Below are 24,042 nucleotides of genomic sequence, written 5' to 3'. Positions count from 1 at the left end.
TGTCAGCCTCATCCTGATCTCATCCTGATCTCCTCAGCTCACTTCATCCCAGAGCCGAGGACCAGATTCCCCGTTCCCGGCACAACCGTTCCTCTCCTGAGGGTCTGATCCGTCAACATGTGACCTTCTGAAGTGGTCTCAAAAACCTTTGCTAGGAGTTCAGCTGGTCTTGAAGCTGGTATGAGCAGGCCCCCTGGTTGTGTCTGCTCAACTCCGGAGGTGTCTGGGTGGGATGGAAGCCAGGTGTACCTGGATGTGCCCTCCAAGGTACCCATCCAGGTGTACCTGGATGTGCCCTCCAAGACGCACTGAGAGATGAGCTGGGGTTGTTCAAAGCCCCTGCAGGATTTCAGCTCTGCTGGGCTCAGCGGAATGGTCTGCTCTAACCATCAACAGTGGGGATGGGAGATGGAGGAGAGTCTAGGGACCATAGGCACAGACCGGAGTGAGGTCGAACAGTAGAAAAATCTAGGTGGATAATTCACAGAATCACCAAATTCCAGAATGGTTGAGGTTGGAGGGGAGCTCTAGGGATCATCTAGTCCAGCCTCCTGCTGCAGCAGGCACCTGTGCTAGCAATTGGCCTGACCCGTAGCGACAGCCCCACGAAATTCTGGTGTGCCAAGAACCTCCCTCCGGTGCGACGTGATTCCGAGCATGATCCTGCGGAGCTGACCTGGCTTCAGGGGCTGCACGAGGTGTCCGCGCTCGGATCCGCTCTGCTATGGAAACCTGCCCTCACTCCTGCTCTGAGAATCCCTTGGGAAGGGGATATTTCATTCCCAATGCATGAAAATAACCCGGGATCTGGAAGCATCAGGCTGCTGCCCCCACCCCACTGCAGGCAAACACTGCACAGTGGAAATCACCACGAGCCCCTCCAGACCCATCCGAGTGTCTCCTCCAAACACCCTCCCCGTGGTTCAGAGCTCCGGTGCCTGCAGCGTTCCCAGGCCTCTGGTTGGCATTTGCGAACAGAAGGGACCCAAGATTCCCGTCTGCTCAAGCCGTTCTGTCGCCTCGTCCTCAAACGCAGGCTCGGAGCGACGCTGGGAAAACACTGCCGGCGTTTGCCATGAATAAAACCCATCCTATGGAAAGGGCTTTTGAATGAAACCCCTGTGTCACTGTCGGCGGAGGCACCGGGGCCACCCGGGCGCGCTGGGGGGTTTCTCCACCTCGGGGGTGGCCTCAAGATGGCAGCAATGCCATGCGGCATCCGCGTGCCATTCCCGGGGCGCGGGCACCGCTCCGAGCCACCCTCCCGTGCAGGGGACACCCCCGGCCGCCTCTCCCGGTGCCATCCCCCTGCTCCGGCACGTGCGGCTCCTGCTGCTCCTCTGCAGCGACAGGAACATCTGCCCGAGGCCCTGGAGCTGCCGCTGGCATCCCGGGACCCCCCGGCCCCGCTCCCCGGCACGAGTAAGTTGGTGCCTTTGCCCCTCGAGCAGCCGGGGCGCTTGAAGCCGTTTCCTACGAGCGCTGCGAGAGGTGCTATTAATAAATCCCGTCAGATTTTATCGCTTCTCTCCGTGCCAATGAAGAGGGTGGTTTGGAAAAGCGGCGGGGGGAGGAGGGAATGCGGGGCGGGGGGGGGAACCTGTTTCTCGGGAGTGTTTCGTAGCCGGCAGCTCGCGCTCGGTGCAGGAGCATGGGATGGCTCAGCAGGCTGCTCAGCCAGCTCTCCTGTGAGTCCCGGGGCGCAGGGGGCTCCCGGGCGGCGTCGGCGCGCGGACGCGGGAGCATCCCGGGCGTCTCCGCGGGAGGATGCCGGCGGGACGGGAGCCGGGGCGCGGGCAGGGCGATGGGTGCGAGGGGAAGGGTTGGGGCAGGACGCGGCGGCGCAGGGGAGGCCACGAGGAGCCTGGGGCCCTTCAAGGGTTTGCGGCGCCGGAGCAGCTCGACTGCTCCTAAGCTGGAGAGTGGGTGTGAGCGGAGACGGAGACGGAGCTGCCAGCGGAGCGGGACACGGGGAGCCGGAGCCTGGCAGCGGCTCCTTCCTGCCCTTCTCTCTTGGCGGAGAGAGGTCCTGGCGGGTCCCTCGCCGGGATGCTCCTCATGGCAGGTCCCTATCAGGGATGCTCCGGCTGACATGTCCCTCTCAGGGATGCTCCGACTGGAAGGTCCCTGTCAGGGATGCTCCAGCTGGCAGGTCCCTATTGGGAATGCTCAGGCTGGCAGGTCCCTATCCGGGATGCTCTGGCTGGAGCGTCCCTCTCAGGGATGCTCCGGTTGATGTGTCCCTCGCAGGGATGCTCTGGCTGGCAGGTCCCTATCAGGGATGCTCCGTCTGGCAGTTCCCTCTCAGGGATGCTCGGGCTGGCAGGTCCCTATCAGAGATGCTCCAGCTGGAGCGTCCCTCACAGGGATGCTCCGGTTGGCCTGTCCCTCGCAGGGACGCTCCGTCTGGCGTGTCCCTTGTCAGGATGCTCTGGCTCTCTTGCCGCAGTGGGAGCTGGAGGCCTCCGTGCCCGGCTCCCCGCTGGAATGGGCTCCCCGGGCTCTTTACAGCTCTCCCTCCCAGGCGTCACCCCACGGAGGGGGTTAACTTGGCGCAGGAGGGTGGTGAGCGTCACGCTCGGTGCCCCACACAGGAGCCATCACGGGGGGCACCTGCCGGGGCCGGACGGGCAGGGGGACTTCCCGGTCGGTGCCGGGAGGCCCCTGCGGCTCCGGGCCGGTGCCACCTGCCGAGCGGGCGGCCCAGGGCAGCGCTCGGCTTTGCGGAACTGCCCGGGCGCCGCTGCCCTCCCACTTCCCCTCCGCGCCGCGGTTCCGGCTCCTCCGCGCTCCCCGGGCCCCCCGGCACCCGCGGGGGTCCAGCGCGTCCCAGCGCGTCCCTCCTCCTCCTCCAGCTCCCCCTGAGCCCCTCCGCATCCCTCCCGCTCTCCAGACCCCTTGGAGGTATTAAGTATTTTACCCACAGTGTTCAGTTTGGGCAGGACCAGCTCCAGCCCTGGGGCCAGGGCTTTTGTCACCGTCCAGCTGGGGACAAGGAGAGTTCTGCTACGTGGGGCTGAGCCAGGGACACGGAACCGCCCCGGCTGGTGCCCTCCAGCCTCGAGGACGGCTGCAGCGGCGTCGCCGCGAGGGCCCCGCGCGCGCGGGGCGCTGGGGCCGGAGGCTCTTGCACCATCTCCCTTCCTGTCCCCGGAGCTCCCGTCCCGCAGTCGCCGGCGGCCTCGGAGCGGGACAGGCCCTGGGCTCCATGCGGGCGGCCTGGGAGCTCCTCCGAGGTACGAGAGCAGCGCCCCAAAACCGTCCCCGTCCCCCAGCGCCGCCCGGGGTTCCTGATTCCCGGTGGGTGCCGTTCCCGGCCACTGCCTTCGCCTGCCCGTCTCCCTCCTTGTCGTCTCGCTCCCCTCCCGGGCATCAGCAGAAGCCGGAGGCCCTGGTGGCCCCATGGGGCCTGTCGGCGCCCGTGGCCCCGCTCGCAGGAAGTGGGCAAGCGGGGAGGAGCGCGCGCGCCCGCCCGCCAGTAACAACCCGCGAGATAAAATACCTGCCGCGCGGCCGGCCCTCCCCCGGGGCGCGGGCTCCCACGCGGCGCCGCCACGCACGGGGCGGCCGGAGCCGGCGGCAGGAAGCGGCGCCCGCCGGGGCGAGCGGCGCGCGCGGCGCGACGGCCGCGCCAGCAGCCCCGGGCCGCCCGGTACCGAGGTAGGCAGCCCCTCGACCCCCATTGCGCCCCGCGGTGTTGGCACGGCGGCGCTCCGAGCCTTGTCCCCCGTGGGACGTTACGGCTGTCACCGCGGGCCTCGCCAGCACCCGCGCGCCCGACCTCCGCCTTGGGGCGCGGGCGTTTTTGCTTGCGCTTTCCCTTTCCCTGCGCGCCCGGGGGTTTCAGCGCGCCCTCCGTGACACGCGGTGCCCGCGCGGTGCCGGGGAGGCCCCCGGTAGCCCCCGGCCTCCCGCGCTGGCTGCCTTGGCGCCGGCTCGGGGCTCGTGCCGCCCCCGGGGGCTGGGGAGAGCGGCGCGTGAATCACCCTGCGCCTTCCCTCGGCGCAGCGATTACTCACGCGCCGCTCCTGCCTGCCGAGGGGGACGCTTCCGCGTGCGGCCTCGCCTCCGCCCGGCCTCGCCGGCCTCCGCGCGGCCTCCCGCGCCCGGCACGCGGCCCCCGGTGGGAAACCTGCCCCTCGGCACCCCCCGGGGCGACATATCCGAGGGGGGGACCGCGGGGACGGGGGGTGTCTCCGCTGGGGGCTGCCGTGGCCTCCCGCTTTGGGGAAGTGGCCTCAAAGAAGGAAGCAGGAGCGCGACGCGCTGGGAAGGCCGCGGGAGACCCTGCGGAGTCGCTTCGGGCTTTGGGTTTTGCTCTGCTTTGCAGCTGTCCGGCTTGCAAGGTTTCCTTGTGAAAAAGAAATGCCAAAAAGAAGAGTTTTGTGGCAAATCTGCTCGCTGCGAGCAGCCCCGTGGAGGGGACAGTGCCTCCCAAAGGCCCCAAACCTGGAATTTCCACCCGGCAGCAACGGGGCGGCTTCACCGCTGGTTTTTATCTCCAGAGGCCGAAGCGGTGGCACCTTTGGGGCTGGAAATCCCCCTCCCCATCCCTTCCTGCTGCCGAGATAGAGGAGCTCAGCGCCGTTCCCGAGGCTGCGCCGCCGCCGGCCCCGCTCGCGTGGATCTGGGGAAGGCAACAGCCAGAACGGGAGATTCCTGCTTAAAAGCGCATTTTAACACCTTCTGTTTCCCAACAGAAAGGTTAGAAAGTTTTGGAAGGAAAAAAAATGCCCTCTTGGCTTCCCGTTCTGGGGAGACGCTGTCGCTGCGGAGCGGCCGGCGAGCGGCAAAATGAGCCGCTTCCTTGAACTGCAGGGATTATTTTCCCCCAAAACGCGACCCAAAGAAACTGCCCCCGAGTTTATGCGGATTCGGAGCCGGTGCGGGGCTCCCGAGGCCCTGGGATGCGGCTGCGTGCGGAGGCCTCCGCGCGCTGCAGCAACGCGGGTCGGCTTTGCGGTTCGCGCAGCTCAGCGGGACTTTGCTTGGCCTGCGGGAGCCGGGAGCGATTCCCGACGCCAGCCCCCTCATCCCGGCCTTCTTCCCGGGCCGGCCGCCCGCCTTTCCCGGCCGCGGAGCCCTGCGTTCCCGCCGGAGCGGAGCACGGGGGGGATTTGCCGCGGGTTGCTTGGTGACGGCGACGCTCAGGACCCGCCGCTCGCTTTCCCAGCCCTTTCCCAAAGGCGACCGGGAAAACCGCCCACCCTCTTCCCGGGAAGCCGCTTCCCTCTCCGACGGGAGCCTCCGCAGCGCCGCTCGCTCCGTGTTTTTAGCAGCCTCGTGCGAGCTTCGGTTCGGGAAGGGGCTGCCCGGCTGCGGGGGTGACATTCGTCCCGTCTCCTGTCCCTGTGTCATCCCCCCGGTGCCGACAGGACCTGCCCCGGTCATCCCTGTTTGTGGGGGTCCAAACATCCCCCCAACACCAAGTAATTGTGAGGATTGACGGGGCCATGATGCGTCATGGGAGGGTTAGGAGGATGGAGGGGAAGGCAGGTGCCGTGGCCCGGGTGTTTTGAGGAGGGAAACGTTATTTTCGCCCGCGTTCAGCTGGCGTTGGGGTGGAAAACCACAGAAAACCGCACGTTTCCAAGCAGCTGCGCGATGCCCAAAAGGGCGTCTCGAGCCCAAGCGCTCCGTGCGCGTTTCCCTGCTTTGATCCGCGGAGGATGAAGCGGCCCTGGAGCCGGATCCTGGCGCCGCGGGTGTCCCCTGTCCCTGGGGCTGCGCTGGCACCTGCGGCGCGTTGGAACCGCCTCCGCAGATGGTCCTCTCGCCGGCTCCGGATAAACAGCGCGTCCCCGCGCCGGGAACACGGAGATCTCTTCCCTCCCGGGCCTGAGTCACCCGCCGGCGCGGAGCTGCCGAGCGTGGGCTTGACGGCAGCTCTTGGGGATTGATCCTAATTCCTTGTGTTCCTCGGTGAGGCCGGATTGGGCCCATGCACTAGCTGCTCCGTGCAGCCCTTCCGCGGCTCCGAACCCCAGCTAACGCTGGGGTTCGGAGCCGCGGAAGGGCTGCACGGAGAAACCGAGCTTAGCAGGGACCTCCAGGGATCATTCCCCCTTGGAGACCCCTCTGCTCCAGCCCAGGATGCCGATTCCATGCTCCTTCCCCATCCCGGGGGTCCCTCCGTGCTCAAAGCCGCTCCGCGCCGGCGGCGCCTGCCCTGCTTAATCATTAACCCGGCACCGAGGCAGGTCCCTCCCGGAGCAGCTCTCGGCTTCTTCCCGTTCTTCCCACCTCCCCTTCCCGGTATCGCGGCGCGTGGAGCGCCCTGGCCCCGCGGCGGTGCCGACGTGCGCGGGGGCGGCGGGGGGGCCCGAGCCTCCCCAGCGCCTCGCGGCCTCCGATGATATTTAGGGAAACGGAGGCAGCGCCGCCGAGCGCGGCCACTTCCCCGCTGCCGCCTCTCGCCCCACGTCCTGCCTTTCTCACGCTGCCCCTAAATCCGTCCTCAGACGGAGCGCGGCTGCAGGGTTTGGCTTTTCGGCCTCTGAAGAGGCTCTTGCCTTTGCAGGCCTCCTTCCCTGCCCAAACCTGCTGGAAAAGGTCTGATTTTTTATAACTGCCTTAGTAAAATGAGCCTTTTTTCTGCCTTTTCCCTTCCCTTCCCTTCCCTTTCCTTCTTCCCTTCTTTCTCTTCTTCTCAATCCTTCCCTCCTCCTTCCTCGTCCCTTACTGGGATCTCCATGCCCCATCCCACCTGGGTGTCCCAGTTTCCCCGTCCCTCCATGGCTCCCCATATCTTCAGATGTTTCCCCATGGAGCCCAGCGCAGGGCTCCCATCTTTTAGCGTTAGCAGCAGGGCCAGGGAGGGGATCCTGCCCCTCTGCTCAGCCCTGGGGAGGCACCTGGAGCCCTGGGGGCAGCTCTGGGCTCCCCAGGACAAGAGGGACGTGGAGCTGCTAGAGAGGGGCCAGCGCAGGGCCACGAAGGTGATGGAGGGACTGGAGCAGCCGTCGTGTGAGGAAAGAGTGAGCGAGCGGGGCCTGTTGAGCCTGGAGAAGAGAAGGCTGAGAGGGATGTGAGCAACATGGACAAGGACCTGAGGGGAGAATGTAGGGAGGATGGGGCCAGGCTCTGCTCGGTGGTGGCCGGTGACAGGACAAGGGGTAACGGGTCCAAGCTGAACCCCAGGCAGCTCCATGTCCATGTGAGGAAGAACTTCCTTGGTGTGAGGGTGCCCGAGCCCTGGCACAGGCTGCCCAGAGAGGCTGTGGAGGCTCCTTCTCTGGAGATGTCCAACCCGCCTGGATGCCCCCCTGTGCCCCGTGCTCTGGGTGTCCCTGCTGGAGCAGGGGTTGCACTGGGTGATCCCTAGAGGTCCCTGCCACCTCAGCAATTCTGGGATTCCGGGATTGTGTGACCTGTGTGTCTCTCCCACAGGGAAGGGATGCTCTGCTCCTAGCGGCCCGGGTGTCGTGAGGATGTCGGCCCTCCCGGAGACGCTGGGTCGCCAGCGGAGCAGCTCCTTCCGCAGCCTGGCCGGGACGCTGGAGAGCCCCATGGTGATGCTGCCGCTGGAGGCCGACCGCGAGGAGATGCGCATCCTCAAGGTGTGCTTCTACAGCAACAGCTTCAACATGGGCAAGAACTTCAAGCTCGTCAAGTGCCCCGTGACCACGGAGATCCGGGTAGGTGGCCGTGGGGACACGCTGGGGCCGGGTTGCGAGGCCCTTTGTGCCCCAGTGAGCACGTGGATGTGTGTGCCCGTGGTGGCCGTGCTGAGTTATCCGCGTGGTTGCTCCAGCTGCATTGCTGCAGCCTCCCCGGATAACCCGGAGTGAACTGGGGTTGTGTCCGTGAAGATCCCATTGCCAGGCTCGTTTCTCATGGCCATAATGTGCAATGCTGGCATCCTGTGGCCACTATGGACCATGGTAGTGTCCCATGGCCATAATGTACCAGACTGGTGTCCCATGGCTGTAATGTACCACATGGGTATCCCATGGTTATAAAGTACCATGCTGGCATCCTCTGGCCACCATGGACCCTGCAGGTGTCCCATGGCCACTGTGTACCGTGCTGGTGTCCCATGGCCATAATGTACCAGACTGGTGTCCCATGGTTATAATGTACTAGGCTGGTGACTCATGGCCACCATGGACCATGCTGGTGTCCCATGGCCATAATGTACCAGACTGGTGTCCCATGGTTATAATGTACCAGGCTGGTGTCCCATGGCCACCATGGACCATGCTGGCATCTTCTGGCCACCATGGACCATGCAGGCGTCTCGTGGCCACCATGGAAAATGCTGGTGTCCCATGGCCATCATGTACCAGGTTGATGACCCATGGCCATAATGGGCTATGCTGGTGTCCCATAGCTAGGATGTGCCAAACTGGTATCTCATTGTCACCGTGGGCTATGCTGGTGTCCCATGGCCATGAGGGGCTGTGCTGGTGGTCCCATAGCCGTAACATATCAACCATGCTGGTATCCCATGGCCACAGTGTACCAGGCTGGTGTCCCATGGCTTTGTGAGAGTGACAGAGCACTGGAGCAGGTTACCCAGAGAGGCTGTGGAGTCTCCTTCTCTGGAGATGTTCAACACCCACTTGGACACCATGGCTCCAACGGGCTCTAGGTGACCTTGCTTGTGCAGGGTGTTGAACTAGATGATCTCCAAAGGTCCCTTCCAGCTTTAGCCATTCTACAGCTTTAACTCTCTGCTCACTGCAACACTTGGCCTGCGCAGGTCACTGCCAGCCCCTTTGCAGGCAGTGGGGAGCAGCAGAGAAGCCACCAAGCCTGGCAGTGCAGGGCCACCATGGGGACACCTGTTCCCACTCCAGGGTGTCCGTGCAGCTCGCCAGAGCCTCCCTCATCCCACCAACTGCATCAGGACCTGCTCAGACCCATCCTGCTGGGTGCCAGGTCACAGATACCTGGAGACTGGGAGATGCAAAGATATTTCTTCTCTGTTCTCTTCCCCACTCCTCTCTTCCCTGGTGAGGACGTGGGGCGGGTGTGAGCCGGGCTGTGCTCTGCCACCAGCGTCTGCTCTGGGGCTTCCTCATGGGGTGCTGCTGCGAATCAGCACTGTGAATCTCCACTGGAGAGCAAAGAAGGCAGGAAATGACCCGGTCAGGTTTCATCCTGGTCTGAGACACCAAGTCAAAGAGCTTGGGCAAGACACCTCAAGGCTGCGGGTTGCTGCAGAGCAGGTTGACCAAGGTCGAGGCATCTTTGGAGGCCCCAGGTGGAGCCCCTTGGGGCTAATGTCTGTGCGTGGAGCTGTGTTCTCGCTGCAGGGACATTTCTGGTGTGGTCACGTCGGGTTTTGTCTTCAGTTTTGAGCTCTCTGCGTTCACGCTGTAGACACAGGCAGGGCCCTGCAAAGGGCAGCTGCGAATCGCGCTGCTCGGGTGATGGTGTCAGCCCTCACGGCTGCTTTTCCCTGCCCTCTGCCAGGAGGTGATCAAGTCCATCCTGGTGAGCGGCCGCATCGGGCCCGACATCAAGCTGGCCGAGTGCTACGGGCTGCGCCTGAAGCACGTCAAGTCGGACGAGATCCACTGGCTGCACCCGGACCTGACGGTGGGCGAAGTGCAGGAGAAGTACGAGTGCCTGCACCTGGAGGCCGAGTGGAGGTCGGTGGGCAGGGACCCCGGCGGCCGGGGCAGCTCTGCACCCCCGTTAGGGGTGAGGGACCCCCGCGCAGAGCCGAGCGAGGGGCTCTCCTGTGCTGCAGGTATGATCTCCAAATCCGCTATCTCCCGGAGGATTACATGGAGCGTTTCAAGGAGGACAGGACCACGCTGCTCTACTTTTACCAGCAGGTCAGAGGGGTTCATGGTGTCTCCTGGCCTCAAGCCCAGTGCAACGTCGCTCTGATGGGGTGCACAAGGCTGCTCCGGCCACCCCAACTCGCCTCCAGAGCCCCTGCCCCAGCACCAGGAGGGCTTCTCCTCCTCCCCAGCCCTCTAGTTATCATCCACCAACCCCAGGACCTTGTGGCCCATTTGCACCATCTCCTTGAGGCTGCTCCGGCAGCAGCCGCTGCTCCCAGCCGTGCTGAATACAGCCATAAAGCTCCTCATCCCGCTCCCGGGGGTGCGGAATAGCTGCAGGATGTGTGGGTGCTCCTGATGCCAGGTTCTCCCCTGCAGCTCCGCAGCGACTACATGCAGAACTACGCCAGCAAGGTGAGCGAGGGCATGGCCTTGCAGCTGGGCTGCCTCGAGCTCAGGTAGGTGCCTCCAGAGCGGCCCCGTGGGCACCTTGGGGAGCCAGAGAGTTTGGGGGGAACAAGGGGGAGCTTGGATGGTGTTTGTGGTGCCCGGTGCTTTGGGCTCTGCTCTCTGGGGACAGCAAACTCAGGGGGACAAACTCTTCTTGGTGGTGGCCAGTGACAGGACAAGGGGTAACGGGGACAAGCTGAACCCCAGGCAGCTCCATGTCCATGTGAGGAAGAACTTCCTTGGTGTGAGGGTGCCCGAGCCCTGGCACAGGCTGCCCAGAGAGGCTGTGGAGGCTCCTTCTCTGGAGATGTCCAACCCGCCTGGATGCCCCCTGTGCCCCGTGCTCTGGGTGTCCCTGCTGGAGCAGGGGTTGCACTGGGTGATCCCTAGAGGTCCCTTCCAACCTCAGCCATTCTGGCATTCTGGGATTCTGTGATAGGGTCCGAGCACAGGGACAGAGGGACATGTAGGGGGTGGCTCCGCGTCTTGCTGATGTCCCTCCCTTCTCGCAGGAGGTTTTACAAGGACATGCCTCAGAACGCCCTGGATAAGAAGTCCAACTTCGAGTTCCTGGAGTGAGTAGACACAGCCAGCACAACCCCACAGCCTTGGGGTCCCCAAAACTGCCCCACTACCCACACAGAACCCCTTTGCCCCTAAATCCCCCCTTCTGGCCGGGATCCTGCAGACAGACCTTCAGCACCGACCCTCCTCATTCCCCTGCGACGAGGAGTTAACCCTGCTGACGTGACCAAAGGGTGCAGAGAGAGCAGGATGGGTGCCCTGCATCCCTGTCCGGGCAGGTTTTGAGCTTGTTCCCTGCACTGGCAAGACCCCTGTGTTGGCACCCCAATCACCTGGCCCATGTCCCCCCAACATGTCACCGCTCTGTGTCCCCATGGATGCTCCACTTGGCTGTTAACATGCACTGGGACTCTCTGCCTTCCAGGAAGGAGGTGGGCCTGGACCTGTTCTTCCCCAGCCAGATGCAGGAGAACCTGAAGGTGAGCGGTTGTGTCCAGGTGTGCCCGAGCAGGGAGGTGTGTGTTCATGTGTGGGCACAGGTCTGCACGTGCAAGGCACGCGCACACGTATGCAATGGGACGTTCACGTGCATCTTTGCACACGTGTGGCCTTGCAGGCGCACGTCCCTGCGTGTCTGCCACGCTCGTGTTCACACGGAGGTCTGCACGCACATGTGCAGGTGCTTGCACACACGTGTGCATGTACATGTGTGCTCATATGGCCGTGCGTGTGCATTGGTGTGTGCTTGTGGATTTGCAGATGCGTGTGCATGCCCATCTGCCCACACATGTGACATTGTATCTGCATGCACACTTGTGTGCATATGCATGTGGATGGATATATGAATGCACAAACATCTGCTCATATATGTGAAACTCTATTTGCATGCACACACATGCATAAGTAGATATGCACGCGCACATGCACCATGCATGTGCACGTGTGGATCCACACACGTATGTGCATGCTTATCTGCCCCCGTATAGAATGTGTGCATAGATGTACGCACACACGGAGGCATGCGGCACACACGTGTGTGTGTGCGTGTGTGCACACGCGTGTGCATGTGTGCAAGGCTCCTGCTGCGTGCGGTTGGGCTGTGCCCACGGGGTGACCAAGTGTGCCCGCAGCCCAAGCAGTTCCGGAAGATGATCCAGCAGACGTTCCAGCAGTACGCGCTGCTGCGGGAGGAGGAGTGCATCCTCAAGTTCCTGCACACCCTCGCCACCTTCGCCAACATCGACCAGGAGAGCTACCGCTGCGAGCTCGTGGTGAGTCCTGGCAAGAAGGCCAAGAAGGCCAATGGGCTCCTGGCTGCAGCAGGAGGAGCGTTGCCAGCAGGGCCAGGGAGGGGATCCTGCCCCTCTGCTCAGCCCTGGGGAGGCACCTGGAGCCCTGGGGGCAGCTCTGGGCTCCCCAGGACAAGAGGGACGTGGAGCTGCTAGAGAGGGGCCAGCGCAGGGCCACGAAGGTGATGGAGGGACTGGAGCAGCCGTCGTGTGAGGAAAGAGTGAGCGAGCGGGGCCTGTTGAGCCTGGAGAAGAGAAGGCTGAGAGGGATGTGAGCAACATGGACAAGTAGCTGAGGGGAGAATGTAGGGAGGATGGGGCCAGGCTCTGCTCGGTGGTGGCCAGTGACAGGACAAGGGGTAACGGGGACAAGCTGAACCCCAGGCAGCTCCATGTCCATGTGAGGAAGAACTTCCTTGGTGTGAGGGTGCCCGAGCCCTGGCACAGGCTGCCCAGAGAGGCTGTGGAGGCTCCTTCTCTGGAGATGTCCAACCCGCCTGGATGCCCCCTGTGCCCCGTGCTCTGGGTGTCCCTGCTGGAGCAGGGGTTGCACTGGGTGATCCCTAGAGGTCCCTGCCAACCTCAGCCATTCTGGGATTCTGTGAAAACGGACCTGGCCTGACACCGCTTGGGGTGGCACAGACCCAAGGCCACCCTGCTCCGGGCCCAAGGTGTTGCAGGCTGCAGTGTGTTGGGACTGTGTGGTCCCTCCAGGTCGGAGAAGGGCTCTGCTTTTGGTTACTTAGTGCACGGGCACAGCCACGGGAACCCTGGGAAGTCTCTGCAGGGCATGGCTGATGCCTGGAAATTCCTTTAGTCCCCACCAGGGGAGGCAAAAAAAAAAATCCAGATCCCCTGAAGAGGGGATTCCTGATCCTGTGTGAAGTCGCAGAGGGGAAGTGGCAGCTCAGAGGGGATATTTAGTGTTTTTCCCCATTCCCTGCAGTGCGGAGGGGACCCTGGTGGCCCTTTTTGGAGGATGGTGACAACCACAAGGGGCTCGGGCTGCAGGAGGGGTTTGGGGTGGTGGAAACCCCCGGCGCTGCTTCCACGAGGACAAGTGTGTGCAGGGCTGGTGTGGCCAGTGCCTGGGAAGCTGAGGTCTGGGCCAAGGAGGAGGCAGAAGACCCACGTGTCTTCCCTTATGTTGCACCCTCTGCCAGCCCCAGCACCTCTCCAAATCTCTCCTTGAAGGCGATTTTCCCCCGGTGTCCCACACTCATCAGGGCAGGCACGGAAGGAGCTGGCTCCAGAGGGACCCCCTCGAAAATTTACCCCGTCCTTCTGCTTTCCTCGCAGCAAGGGTGGAACATCACCGTGGACCTGGTCATCGGGCCCAAGGGCATCCGGCAGATGACGAGCAAGGAGGCCAAGGTAAGTGAACCGGGAGCCAGGGACAGCACAAGGAGCCCTGGAAGAGCATGGCAGGATCCCGAGAACGCTCTGATCCCTGGAGTTTGGACGGAGCTGGGGTGCCCACGGCACGTGAGTCGCGTCACGGGGTGCCAAGGAACACGGAGGAGACCCCAGGGAGAGCAAGCGGTGGCCGGAGTGATCCGGGCCACGTCTCTGGCCACGCGTGTGCGTGCGCGGGGCTGGGAGCATCAGCCCCGGGCGGCTGCGTCCCGGGGGAGCTGACGGCCTCCCGTCCTCCCCCAGCCCACCTGCCTGGCCGAGTTCAAGCACATCAAGTCCATCAAGTGCTCGAGCGTGGAGGAGGGCCGGGCCGTGCTGCAGCTGGCGCTGGCGGGCACCCCCCAGGTGAGCTGCAGGGGGAAACACAGCTGTAACGAGCGTGCCGGGCTCTGCGGGTGCGGCGCCGCTGCCAAGGATGATGTGTTTTCTCCCTGTTGAACGGGATGTTGTTGAGTGGAAGCAGGAAGGACTGGATGGCCTCCGGGTCCCTGGGGTGGGTTGGTGGTGGGCACAGGGGCTGGGGAACCCTGGGCACTGGGAAGGGGGGTCCTGGGGAGATCGGGGCCCAATCTGAGTGGGGAAGAAGGTCTCGGAGATGCTCTGACCTACCTCAAGAGGAGGGGAAAAGGGGAGGGAGCCCCAGTGTCCCCCAGGCCTCGTCTCTGGGTGCACAGGGATAGGGGGTCCCTTCTGCATGCCGGGCCCTGGCTCAGCTGGACCCTTGTCCTCACTGTCTCTCCTAGTCCCTGGCCATCAAGACGTCCTCTCTGGCCGAGGCAGAGAACATGGCTGATCTCATAGATGGCTACTGCCGGCTGCAAGGGGACCTGGACACCTCCCTCATCGTTTTCTCCCGGAAAGGTGAGCATGGAGCCGAAGGGTGGTGGCATTTCCAAAGCAGTCTGCTTTCCTGCAGACCATCTCTGCATCGTCTTCACGGGGAGCTGTCAGGGTGCATGGGCTGACCTGCCCCACGTCTGCCCTGGAGGCAGCACCATGGCCGAGGACGGGCAAGGGAGGACAAGAGGTCCCCAGGGTCCGTCAGGGACATCTGGTAAAGGTTTTCTGCTCTCCTCTCTGCAGAGAAGGAGAAGAGGATCAGCCTGCCACAGATCCCGTCCCAGTAAGTCGCACATGGACCTCAGAGTGAGGCTGCTCACCCATCCCAGTGTTCTCCCTATTCCATAACCGGAGCCTCCTTCTGCCCCACAGGCACCTAGATGAGAGGAAATCCGTGCTATCAGACAGCATAAGTGTGGGTGAGTTCCAGGCTCATTTTCTTCCTTCACGCCAGCCTGGGGTGTCAACAGGGCTGTCCCACAGCCTTTCTGAGAGGGGCCATGGGGGGATTTGGTTTTGGTGCAGGTGGACACCCCTGGCTCTTTGCGTGTGAGCAGAGATGCTGCCCAGCATCCTCCTGTGGGCACAAAAGCCAGGGTTGCTTCCTGTGCTCCCATGGGACGTGATACCCTTGGGAACACCAGGGGACCCTCACCATGAAGGACCAGACCCATCCGGGACACTGCGGGAAGCGTGTGTGCCTGAGGAGCTGTGTGGATCACTACCTGAACCCTCTTTCTTGCCCTAGAGTCTGATATTTATGCTGAAATCCCAGATGATCCCTCAAGACCAAGGTCTGGAGGTAGGTGTCACCCTGCCAGCTGCCCCGATGGGGCAGTGTGGGGCCAGAGCAGGACTCCCAGGACAGGACCCCCTGACCTCACATAGACATGTGCCAGCTCCCCTGCTCTCCTGTCACACACCTCCTCTCACATCTCCCATTTCACCCCATTTATTCAGCCCTCAACCCAGCTAGGACAGATGTCCCTGGCCCTGCATCTCCTCCTCTTCCCCATCTTCCCATGCCCCAACCAGACCCACTCTTTTCTTCTGTGTTTCTTCCCTACCCCAGTTTCCCATCCTGGCCTCCCCAACCCCTCTCCCAGCTCCAAAAGCAGGGAGGAAGTCTATGCCCACACGGCTCACCTTATGACCACCCTCTTCCTCAGAGAGGGGCTGAAGGAGCAGGAGTTGCTCTGCAGGCCATGAAGTGAGACCCGTGGCTCTGCCATGGGTGAGAGCCTCATGGAGGGGTTCCCAAGGGCCACCAAAATCCGCACAGTGTGAGGAGCAGGACTGGGGGGCAGCAGAGAGAGGAGCTGGCAGCACCCACTGCTCCTGCTCTGTCTCCCTATCCGTGAAGCCCAGTACTATGGGATTTCCCGGGAGGACGTCGCGCTGGGCAGGATCCTGGGGGAAGGCTTCTTCGGAGAGGTCTACGAGGGCATCTACACCAACCCGGTGAGTTTGCTCCCCTCTCCGTCTCCCCAGTGGTGATGGCCGAGGGAAGTGGGGTGCAGCAGGATGGGTGAAACGGGGAACCTCCCCCGGCTTCTCCTTGCAGAAGGGGGAGCGGATCAACGTGGCCGTGAAGACTTGCAAGAAGGACTGCAGCCCGGAGAACAAGGACAAGTTCCTGAGCGAAGCGGGTACGCGCAGTGTCCTGGGCAGCTCTGAACTCCTCCCGCATCCCAGGACGGGGTTTGTGCCACGGCCGCCCACCGCGGATCCTCTCTCCTGCTCTGAGATCCCTGATGCCCGATGCGGGCACGGGGCTGGGCTGGGCAGCAGGATCCTGCCCTGTGGCGAGGGCTCTGCTTGCAGCACTCGGTGCAAGGGCTCAGAGGGGAGCTGAGGGGCAGGCTGTCCCCTCTGGATCTCCAGCTCTGTCGTGCTGGGAATGCGACGGCTCGATACAGAGCAGCACTGGGAGGGAACGGGAAGGGACGCTGTGGGGCTTGTGCCTTGGTATCTTCACTGCCAGCAGCACCCAGGGCTGAGAAAGGCAACGCGGGTGGCTGGAAGAGGCAGCTGCCCTGAAGGGCCTGGGGGAGAAGAGCTTGCAGGCCAGACCCAGGCTGAAAGGGCCTGTGGAGGGGCTAGTCTGCAGGGGATGAAAGTGCTGGGGCCTGGAGATGCTCCTGAAGGCCACTGAAACCCTGCAGGAGAGCAGCCAGCCGGCCACAGATCTGCAGGAGCTGGAGCTCGGCAACTTTCTCCAGCCCCCTCACAGAGGTGCTGGGATGTCCCTGGCCATTCCTGCTGCCCGGTCATCTGCCTGCTCCGGCTCTGCAGCATCGCTGTGCCCCTGCAGCCCTGGAGGAAGGGGTGGGTTCCACGGGGCTCGCTGTGTCACGCTGGTCTCCCCGCAGTGCTCATGAAGAAGCTGGACCACCCCCACATCGTCAAGCTCATCGGCATCGCGGAGGAGGAGCCCACCTGGATCATCATGGAGCTCTACCCCTACGGAGAGGTGAGCAGCGCTGGGGAGCCCTATAGCGAGACCCCCCAGGCTCCCCCCGGCCCCACGGCGCTGGGCTGGGCTGCCCAAGCTCGTCCCTCAGCCCTGCTCTGCTTTGCAGCTGGGGCAGTACCTGGAGCAGAACAAGCACTCGCTGGCCGTGCCCACGCTCATCCTGTACGCGCTGCAGATCAGCAAAGCCCTGGCCTACCTGGAGGCCATCAACTGTGTGCACAGGTGACACGGGCCGCGGCAGGGAGGCTCGGCCAGGGGACCTGCCACCCGGAGGTGGACACTGGGGAAAGGCAAATTCCAGCGTGGGTGACTTTATAGTGGAGATGGATGGGACAAGGAGAGCAGTCCTGCTCTCAAGCCCTGGCCCATTGCGGCGTGTGGGGTGTTGAGTGTTAACAAAAATGCTGTCCTGGGGGGAAGCAGGTCCTACCTCCCTCCAAGTCCCTCTTGAGAGCTTGGGGAATGCTGAGAGAGGAAGGGATAGGTAGGGACCTGGGACCGGGATAGGTGGATGGGAAAGCAGGACCATGCCATGTGGGCAAGCAGGTTGGCAGCACCTTTCGCTGTGGAGCAGGGTGCAGGCCTTTGGCACCAGGCAAGCTGCTTTTCCAGGGATGAGCTTGTCTCCTGGCCTCAGGTCCATCCCTTCTCCACGTTCCTCCTTCTCCCCAGTCAAGAGTCTTTCTCCTTGCAGGGATATTGCCGTGAGGAATATCCTGGTGGCCTCTCCGGAATGTGTGAAGCTGGGTGACTTTGGGCTCTCCAGGTACATAGAGGATGAGGAGTACTATAAAGGTAAGCAGTGTGCTAGGGGCCTGGTGGCCCTGGAGGCAAGAGCTGGCATGTGATGGGGCTCAGAGCAATACCAGGGGAGCTGCAGGTGGGCAAGCGAGGGGTGGTGGGAAGGGGCCAGGGCTGTCCCAGCAGGGGTAGGTAGCAGAGGACACGCAGGGGTCCTGTCCCCCTGCCCTGCTTGCGTGTGGCTGCGGTGGGGAGCATCTCCTGCCGCCTGCTCTAACCGTGGCCGCTGTCTCTGCCCCCGGCAGCGTCCGTGACCCGTCTCCCCATCAAGTGGATGTCACCAGAGTCCATCAACTTCCGCCGCTTCACGACGGCCAGCGACGTGTGGATGTTTGGTGCGTGGTGGGGTAGGGATGGAACAGGCTCCTTGTCCTCCTCCCAGGGCACCGTGTTAACCCTCATGGCCAAATGCAGCTCTCGGCTTCCTGTTGTAAATCCAGAGGCGTGATGTTATCCCAAATATGCCTTCTGGGAAAGATACCTAAGAAGAAGGTTTTCAGGACAGATCTCGGTCCTCCTGCAGGGAATCCAAGACCTTGGTGTCTGGTCAGGGAGGCCAAGTTAAACTCTACTCCTTGCAAATCTCCATCTCCCTGCCCGTCTGCCCCTTGCCATAGCCTCTGGTGCTCCCCTGTCAGTCTGTCCATCCCTAATAGTCCCGTGCTCCCCCGTAACACAGGAGCTTGGCTCCTTTCAGACCCTTGGAGAAGCAGGGAGCTCTTTTCTCTGCATTTGCCACCTGGAGAACAGAAACTCAGAGTAGCCAAGTGACCTGCCTGGACGTAGCAGAGCACGGAGCTGTGACCAGGTCTCCAAACGCCCGAGAGGGTGGTGATTCCCTGCCTACCTCCCATAGCACCCATAGAACTTGCTCTCGTGCTCCAGCATCCCCTTAAGCACCCCATGGGCACCAGCCTTGCCTCCTGGCGTGCCCCCCTATCCGTGGCATCTTGTGCCCTCAGCCGTGTGCATGTGGGAGATCCTGAGCTACGGCAAGCAGCCCTTCTTCTGGCTGGAGAACAAGGACGTGATCGGGGTGCTGGAGAAGGGCGACCGCCTGCCCAAGCCCGAGCTCTGCCCGCCCGTCCTCTACACCCTCATGACCCGCTGCTGGGATTACGACCCCAGCGAGAGGCCCAAGTTCAAGGAGCTGGTCTGCAGCTTGAGGTGAGCGGGGCCCCAAAACTGAACCCGTGCAAGGGGCGAGGACTCGAGTTCTCTGGCAAGCCCCAAAGTCAAAGGGCTGCTTGTGGGCCTCTCCCCAGCTTGTGCTGCTCGTGGTGCTTGGGGTGCAGCGGGCAACGTTCGCTTCTCGCGGGCAAGCAGGTATCGACTCTTTTGCGGACAGTATGAAAAGCCTTTTTGGAGAATCATCCATTTTTAATTCTGAAACGGCGGATAAATTGACTGCACAAAGCTTCTCTCAGCTTTGCAGCAGCTTCCATGTCTCACGACGTCCCCAGGAGGTTCCTCGGGAAGTTTGGGCCAGTTCACTCTTTAATCCACTGTATTTGAGCCGTTTTCTTTCCCAGGAACCAGGTGGGAAGGAGCTGAGTGGGGCTCGGAGGCTACAGCCGGTGCCGGAGCTGCTCGGAATGCGCTGGTGCTGGCAGCCTCCTGTTTTCCATGGCACATCCAGCTTATGAATCCCCCTGCACCAGACACGTGTCTGGCTGGATAGGATTCTGCTAATCCCCCCTCTTTCTTTTTTTCCCTTCACCTCCCCGTGCAGCGACATTTACCTGATGGAGAAGGAGCTTGCCAAGGAGCAGGAGAGGAATAATCGCCACCGGCCTCCCAAAATCATGGAGCCACCGTCATTCCAGGAGCCGCCACCAAAGGTGAGGAGGGGACAGAGCCCGGCACGGTCAGCTGGGCAGGACACGAGGGACCAGCCCCTCTCTTGCATGCCCGAGGGTGCTCTTGCCAGCTCGGTAGAGCCGTGGTTTTGCTTCCCCCAAGGACATGGGGATTCCCTGCCTGCGAGCAGATGAGTCTCCCTGAGCTAAGGTAGCCAGAAAAGACATTTTATTGACCTGCCTTTTTCCCTCTCCTCCCACAGCCCAGCAGGCCCAAGTACAAACCGCCACCCCAGAACAACCTCTTGGCTCCCAAGCTGCAATTCCAGGTAAGGCTCCGTAGCCGGGATGAGGCAGTGGGCACCTGAGCAAGGGATCTGACACCTGAAAGCAGCACCTGGGGCTCGAGCCGTGCTCCAGCCCGTGGGGCAATCGCCTTGGTGGAATTGGGGTCCGAGACACGTGGCTGCCAAGCCGCCCCGCGCCGCCGCCGCCAGCCCCGCGCCGTTGAGAGCTTCCCTTTGCCTTGCAAGCAGGAATCCGCTCCACCTCGGATCCAGCCCGGCTCTAACCACGCGCTCGTGCCCTGTGTTTTGTTCGTGCTTTGGAGCTCGGAGAGAGGCTTTTGCCCCAGGGAAGGGGGCCCAGGGCGCCCACCACTTCACCCGTGCAAAGAGGAGGGATTCGCTGCTCTCTGGTGTCCCTGCGGGCTGAATTTGGTGGCCCTTTCCATGGGGACGCAGGGAAGGCCCCTGGAAAGAGTCATGGGAGCTGAGGGGCAGAATTTGGACAGGGTTTGGCAGAGTTTCGCAGTGGGGCAGACTCCTGGGGTGTCACCACTGGGATGCCACCGTCTTGGTGGGACGGTGTCTGCCCCAGAGCACCGGGGCAGAGTCTGCAGCAGCAGCTGCTCTTTGGGGCTCTCCTTCCAGGACGGGTAGGGGTTTGGGTAGGGGACTGAGAAGAGGCCACCCCCAGGCTCAAGCGAACGTCCCAGCCAAGGGACAGAGGAGGAGCCCCCATTCCCGATCCACCGCCGGGCGCTGGGATGCGGGAAGCGCCGTCTCCCCACACCCTGGTGCCAAAGCCCCTCTCCCACGCGCGCTCCGCTCGCCCTTCCGTCCCCGCCTCCGTGTGTCCGTCCCCACTAACGCCCCTCGTCCTGGCCCCGTGCCCCGCTCCGTGCCGCCCCCGTGCCCTCCGCAGGTGCCCGAGGGCCTGTGCGCCAGCTCGCCCACGCTCACCAGCCCCGTGGAGTACCAGTCGCCCGCGAGCTCCCTGCGCACGCCGCCGCTCAACCGCCACCACGTCCTCAAGCGCCACAGCATGAGGGTAAGAGACGCTGCCCCGGCCTCGCTGCCCCCGAAACGTCGTCTCCTGTTGCATGCGGAGCAGGAGGGGGGTCCCGGGGGGGGCGCACCGTGCTCTGCTTCGCTGCGCCTGCTCCTAGATGCTCCTGGCTTCCCCACGGGAGGGTCAGAGCCTCCGTGCTGCCCCCGAGGGCTCTTCCCTCTTCCACGGTGTCACTTCCCCGCAAAGGCAGCTCCCGCGCGCGGTTTGCATGCGCCGAGCGGGACGCCGTCCCCCGGCGTCACCGCGCTGTCACCGCCGCCTCTCGCCCTGCCAGGAGGAGGATTTCCTGCGGCCCAGCAGCAGGGAGGAGGCGCAGAAGCTCTGGGAGCTGGAGCGCCTCAGGATGCGCCAGGTCCTGGACAAGCAGCAGAAGCAGATGCTGGAGGACTACCAGTGGCTGCGGCAGGAGGAGAAGTCCCTGGTGAGCCCCAGTCCTGCCTGGCTTTGTCCCCCGCAAGGCGCCCTGCAAAATGTCCCTGCTTACAGCAGCGCCTCGGTGACATTTTTCCCCCTGAACATTTCACAGCGTGGCTTTTCCACTTACTGCAGTCATTAAGGTCACTTTTCACGGCTGGAAAACCTGGTTTTCCCCAGGAAGAACGGCCGCTGGCGTAGCCAAAACGCCTGCACCTCCTTATTTTCCGCACTGTGTTAAAAATTTCGCAGAGAGGCTTTGGGAAATGAATATTTTGAAACTCGGGGAATTTTTAAATCCTTGCAATCTCATTTTAATGGGCTTTTGTAACACTTTTTAAATAAGGAATTAAGATAGCTAATGGGTGACTAATGCATCAGCTTTTAGTGAGACAGGCCTGGAAGAGGAAAAAAAAAAAAAAGGATCTTTTATTAGATCAACTGACGTAGCTGGAAAAGAACCAACCCAATTTTCAGCAGCACCACCCTGATCTGGGGGCCGAAGCAGCTGTACGTGATGAGCAGCTGGAGGCAATAGCTTGAATTAATCTTAATTATTTTGAGCCGCAGTTGGAGGAGGCTGGTGGCCCTGGGGCAGGGAGCAGATGGGGAGGATGGGATGGAGCTGGGGAAGCTCTTCCTTGTGGAGCAGGTAGCGGGATGCAGGGGGAGAAGGATGGGCTGTAAACTGTCCCCTATCCCTGGGCCCAGCAGAGCTGGGAAAATGTGTTCCCATCATTTGTTTCCACGGGTTTCCCAGAGTTTGGTCCTGATGGATGAACAATGCTTTTTCCTGGCCCTTGTCAGGCAGCTCAAGAGGGGCTGGTGCTGCTTTCCCTGCTCCAAAGTTGTGGGATAAAGTCAGAAAATGAGGAATTTTTGCTGGGGAGGAGAGGAGCAGCTCTGTGCGCTCGGTCCCGCGTTTCCCCTGGTGTCCCATGTCATCCAGCGAGGCGGCCGCCCAGCCGGGTGAAAATCCACGTGAAATCAATGGGGAGAAGGCCAAAAATCCCCACTGAGCCTTGTGGAAACCAGCTAGAAAAGAGGGAGTCGCTCAGAGCAACTTCCTGGGAAACCTGGAGGCGTCTCCCAGCCCCATTCCCCCCGGGACAGAGCTGGGAATGGGGTAGCACCTCCCGGTTCCCCCCGATCCCGGTGCCTCTGACGAGGCTCTTCCCGCTTTGCAGGACCCCACGGTGTTCATGAACAACAACCTCCCACCGGTGAGTGGTGCCAAGAGGGTCCGGGGAGACGCTGGTGGCCGGGGGCGCAGCAGGACCTTCTGCTGGGGACACCGGTGGTGGCAGCGGTGCCGTGTCCGAGCGCCCCAGCACTGCCCATCGCTTTTTTATTGGGGGGAAAACACACCCGGAAACGTTAAGGGGTGAACCCTGCTGGTCCTGGCGCGGGGCCTACCGAGGGGTTTCTCCTCTCTTCGCTGCCTCCACCTGCAAGCTGCGGCCTCTTAACTTGCTCCGTGTTTCTTCCCTCGGCAGCTGCTCCCGGAGAAGGAGACGGATTACAGTGAGTGCCGCGGCCGTGGGGCCGGGCGGGGGGCAGCCCCAGGGGTCTCCCCATGGTGATGCTGCGGGACGGGGCAGCATCCTGGGCAGTGACCCTCCTTCCTTTCCCTTACTGACGCCGTAGCGGAGTTCACGGGACCACCGCAGAAGCCTCCGCGCCTCGGCGCCCAGGTGGGGCCTCCCGGCACTGCGACACCCCATCCCGCTCCTCCCGGATGTCCCGGGAGCCTGGAGGCAGCTCCGGGCCTTCCCTCCGGCTCTCCGGTGCCCATCGTGTCCCCCCTTTCCCGGCAGTCCCTCCAGCCGGCCCCCACGGCCAACCTGGACCGCACGGACGACGCGGTGTACGGCAACGTCATGGAGCTGGTGCGCTCCGTGCTGCAGCTCAAGAACGAGATCAGCCGCCTGCCCCCCGAGGGCTACATCCTGGCCGTGAAGGTAGGCAGGGAAGGGGCTTCCCCACGGCAGTGGGGGGCTGGCTGCTTCCCCCAGCATCCTCCTCGGGAAGGCCCTACGGAAGGGAGCGTTTTCCAGCATTCCTGGTTCCTGCATCGCGTCCTTGGGTCAATAACGGGGGCGTTTCCAGCGTTCTCCACTTCTCCCCGGGCCCTGGAGCCGGTGGAGCGTTTCCCACCGTGTCCTGGTCCCCATACGGTCGCCGAGCCCGCGGCACGCGCTGCTCCACGCCGGGAGGATCCAGGCACGCGCCGGAGCCTGGAGCCATCCCGGCCCTCCCGCCTTCCCCGCAGAACGTGGGCCTGTCCCTGCGGAAGCTCCTCGGCAGCGTGGACGAGATCCTGCCTGTGCTGCCCGCGGCCTCGCGCACCGAGGTAGGGCCCGCGCGGCCCCGGGGCGGCCCGGGACGGCCCTGCTGCCGCCTCCGCGTTTCACCCCCGCGTGTCCCGCGCAGATCGAGGGCACCCAGAAGCTGCTCAACAAGGACTTGGCCGAGATCATCAACAAGATGCGCCTGGCGCAGCAGAACGCCGTCACCTCGCTGAGCGGCGAGTGCAAGCGGCAGATGCTCACGGCCTCCCACGCGCTCGCCGTGGACGCCAAGAACCTCCTGGACGCTGTGGACCAAGCCAAGGTCCAGGGCAACCTGGCCAAGCTGTGCTTGGAGTGAGAGGAGCGGCCAGGGAAGGGCCGGAGGAGGGTTGGGGAAGGAGAGGAGGAGGGCGCGCGCGCTGCCGGCGGCGGAGGCGGGAGGAGAGCGCCGCGGAGGCCCCGGGTTTTTGGAGCGTCTGCCGCGGCCTCGCCACGCTGCCCTCCCCGTCCCGCCTCCTCCTGCAGCCGCTCGTGTCTTTAGCGTCGCCGTGTCGGTCTTCTTCAGAAGGGAGCTGTGTGGCCGCCCGTCCCCGCAGTGGGGACAAGCTGGGCTCGCCCCGGCGGTCCCCGAGGGAGGGCAGAGACCCC

The 24,042-nt window shown here is 63.1% G+C and overlaps 1 protein-coding gene across 1 annotated transcript; it reads left to right on the top strand.

Moving 5' to 3' along the window:
* The first annotated feature begins 1,616 nt into the window (after positions 1 to 1,616).
* Positions 1,617 to 23,794, top strand: LOC104574174 (protein-tyrosine kinase 2-beta-like). Its single transcript, XM_088528568.1, has 31 exons — positions 1,617 to 1,688; positions 7,390 to 7,637; positions 9,421 to 9,599; positions 9,701 to 9,788; positions 10,119 to 10,198; positions 10,703 to 10,765; positions 11,140 to 11,194; positions 11,846 to 11,986; positions 13,304 to 13,378; positions 13,664 to 13,765; positions 14,164 to 14,281; positions 14,504 to 14,543; positions 14,633 to 14,679; positions 15,009 to 15,062; positions 15,624 to 15,721; positions 15,825 to 15,909; positions 16,633 to 16,733; positions 16,843 to 16,958; positions 17,431 to 17,531; positions 17,783 to 17,872; positions 18,500 to 18,704; positions 19,270 to 19,378; positions 19,600 to 19,665; positions 20,543 to 20,668; positions 20,964 to 21,110; positions 22,291 to 22,326; positions 22,600 to 22,627; positions 22,751 to 22,797; positions 22,921 to 23,064; positions 23,376 to 23,456; positions 23,537 to 23,794. The coding sequence occupies exons 1-31, from the start codon at positions 1,652 to 1,654 to the stop codon at positions 23,750 to 23,752; spliced, it is 3,123 nt and encodes a 1,040-aa protein (XP_088384694.1). The 5' UTR covers positions 1,617 to 1,651; the 3' UTR covers positions 23,753 to 23,794.
* The last annotated feature ends 248 nt before the right edge of the window (positions 23,795 to 24,042 follow it).

Source organism: Tinamus guttatus, unplaced genomic scaffold (genome assembly GCF_059628265.1).
Source record: "Tinamus guttatus ecotype Peru unplaced genomic scaffold, ASM5962826v1 Tinamus_guttatus_pri_ptg000312l, whole genome shotgun sequence".
Taxonomy (NCBI): domain Eukaryota; kingdom Metazoa; phylum Chordata; class Aves; order Tinamiformes; family Tinamidae; genus Tinamus; species Tinamus guttatus.
Note: the sequence above shows the minus strand (reverse complement) of the source record. Positions and strands in the feature narration are given on the sequence as shown.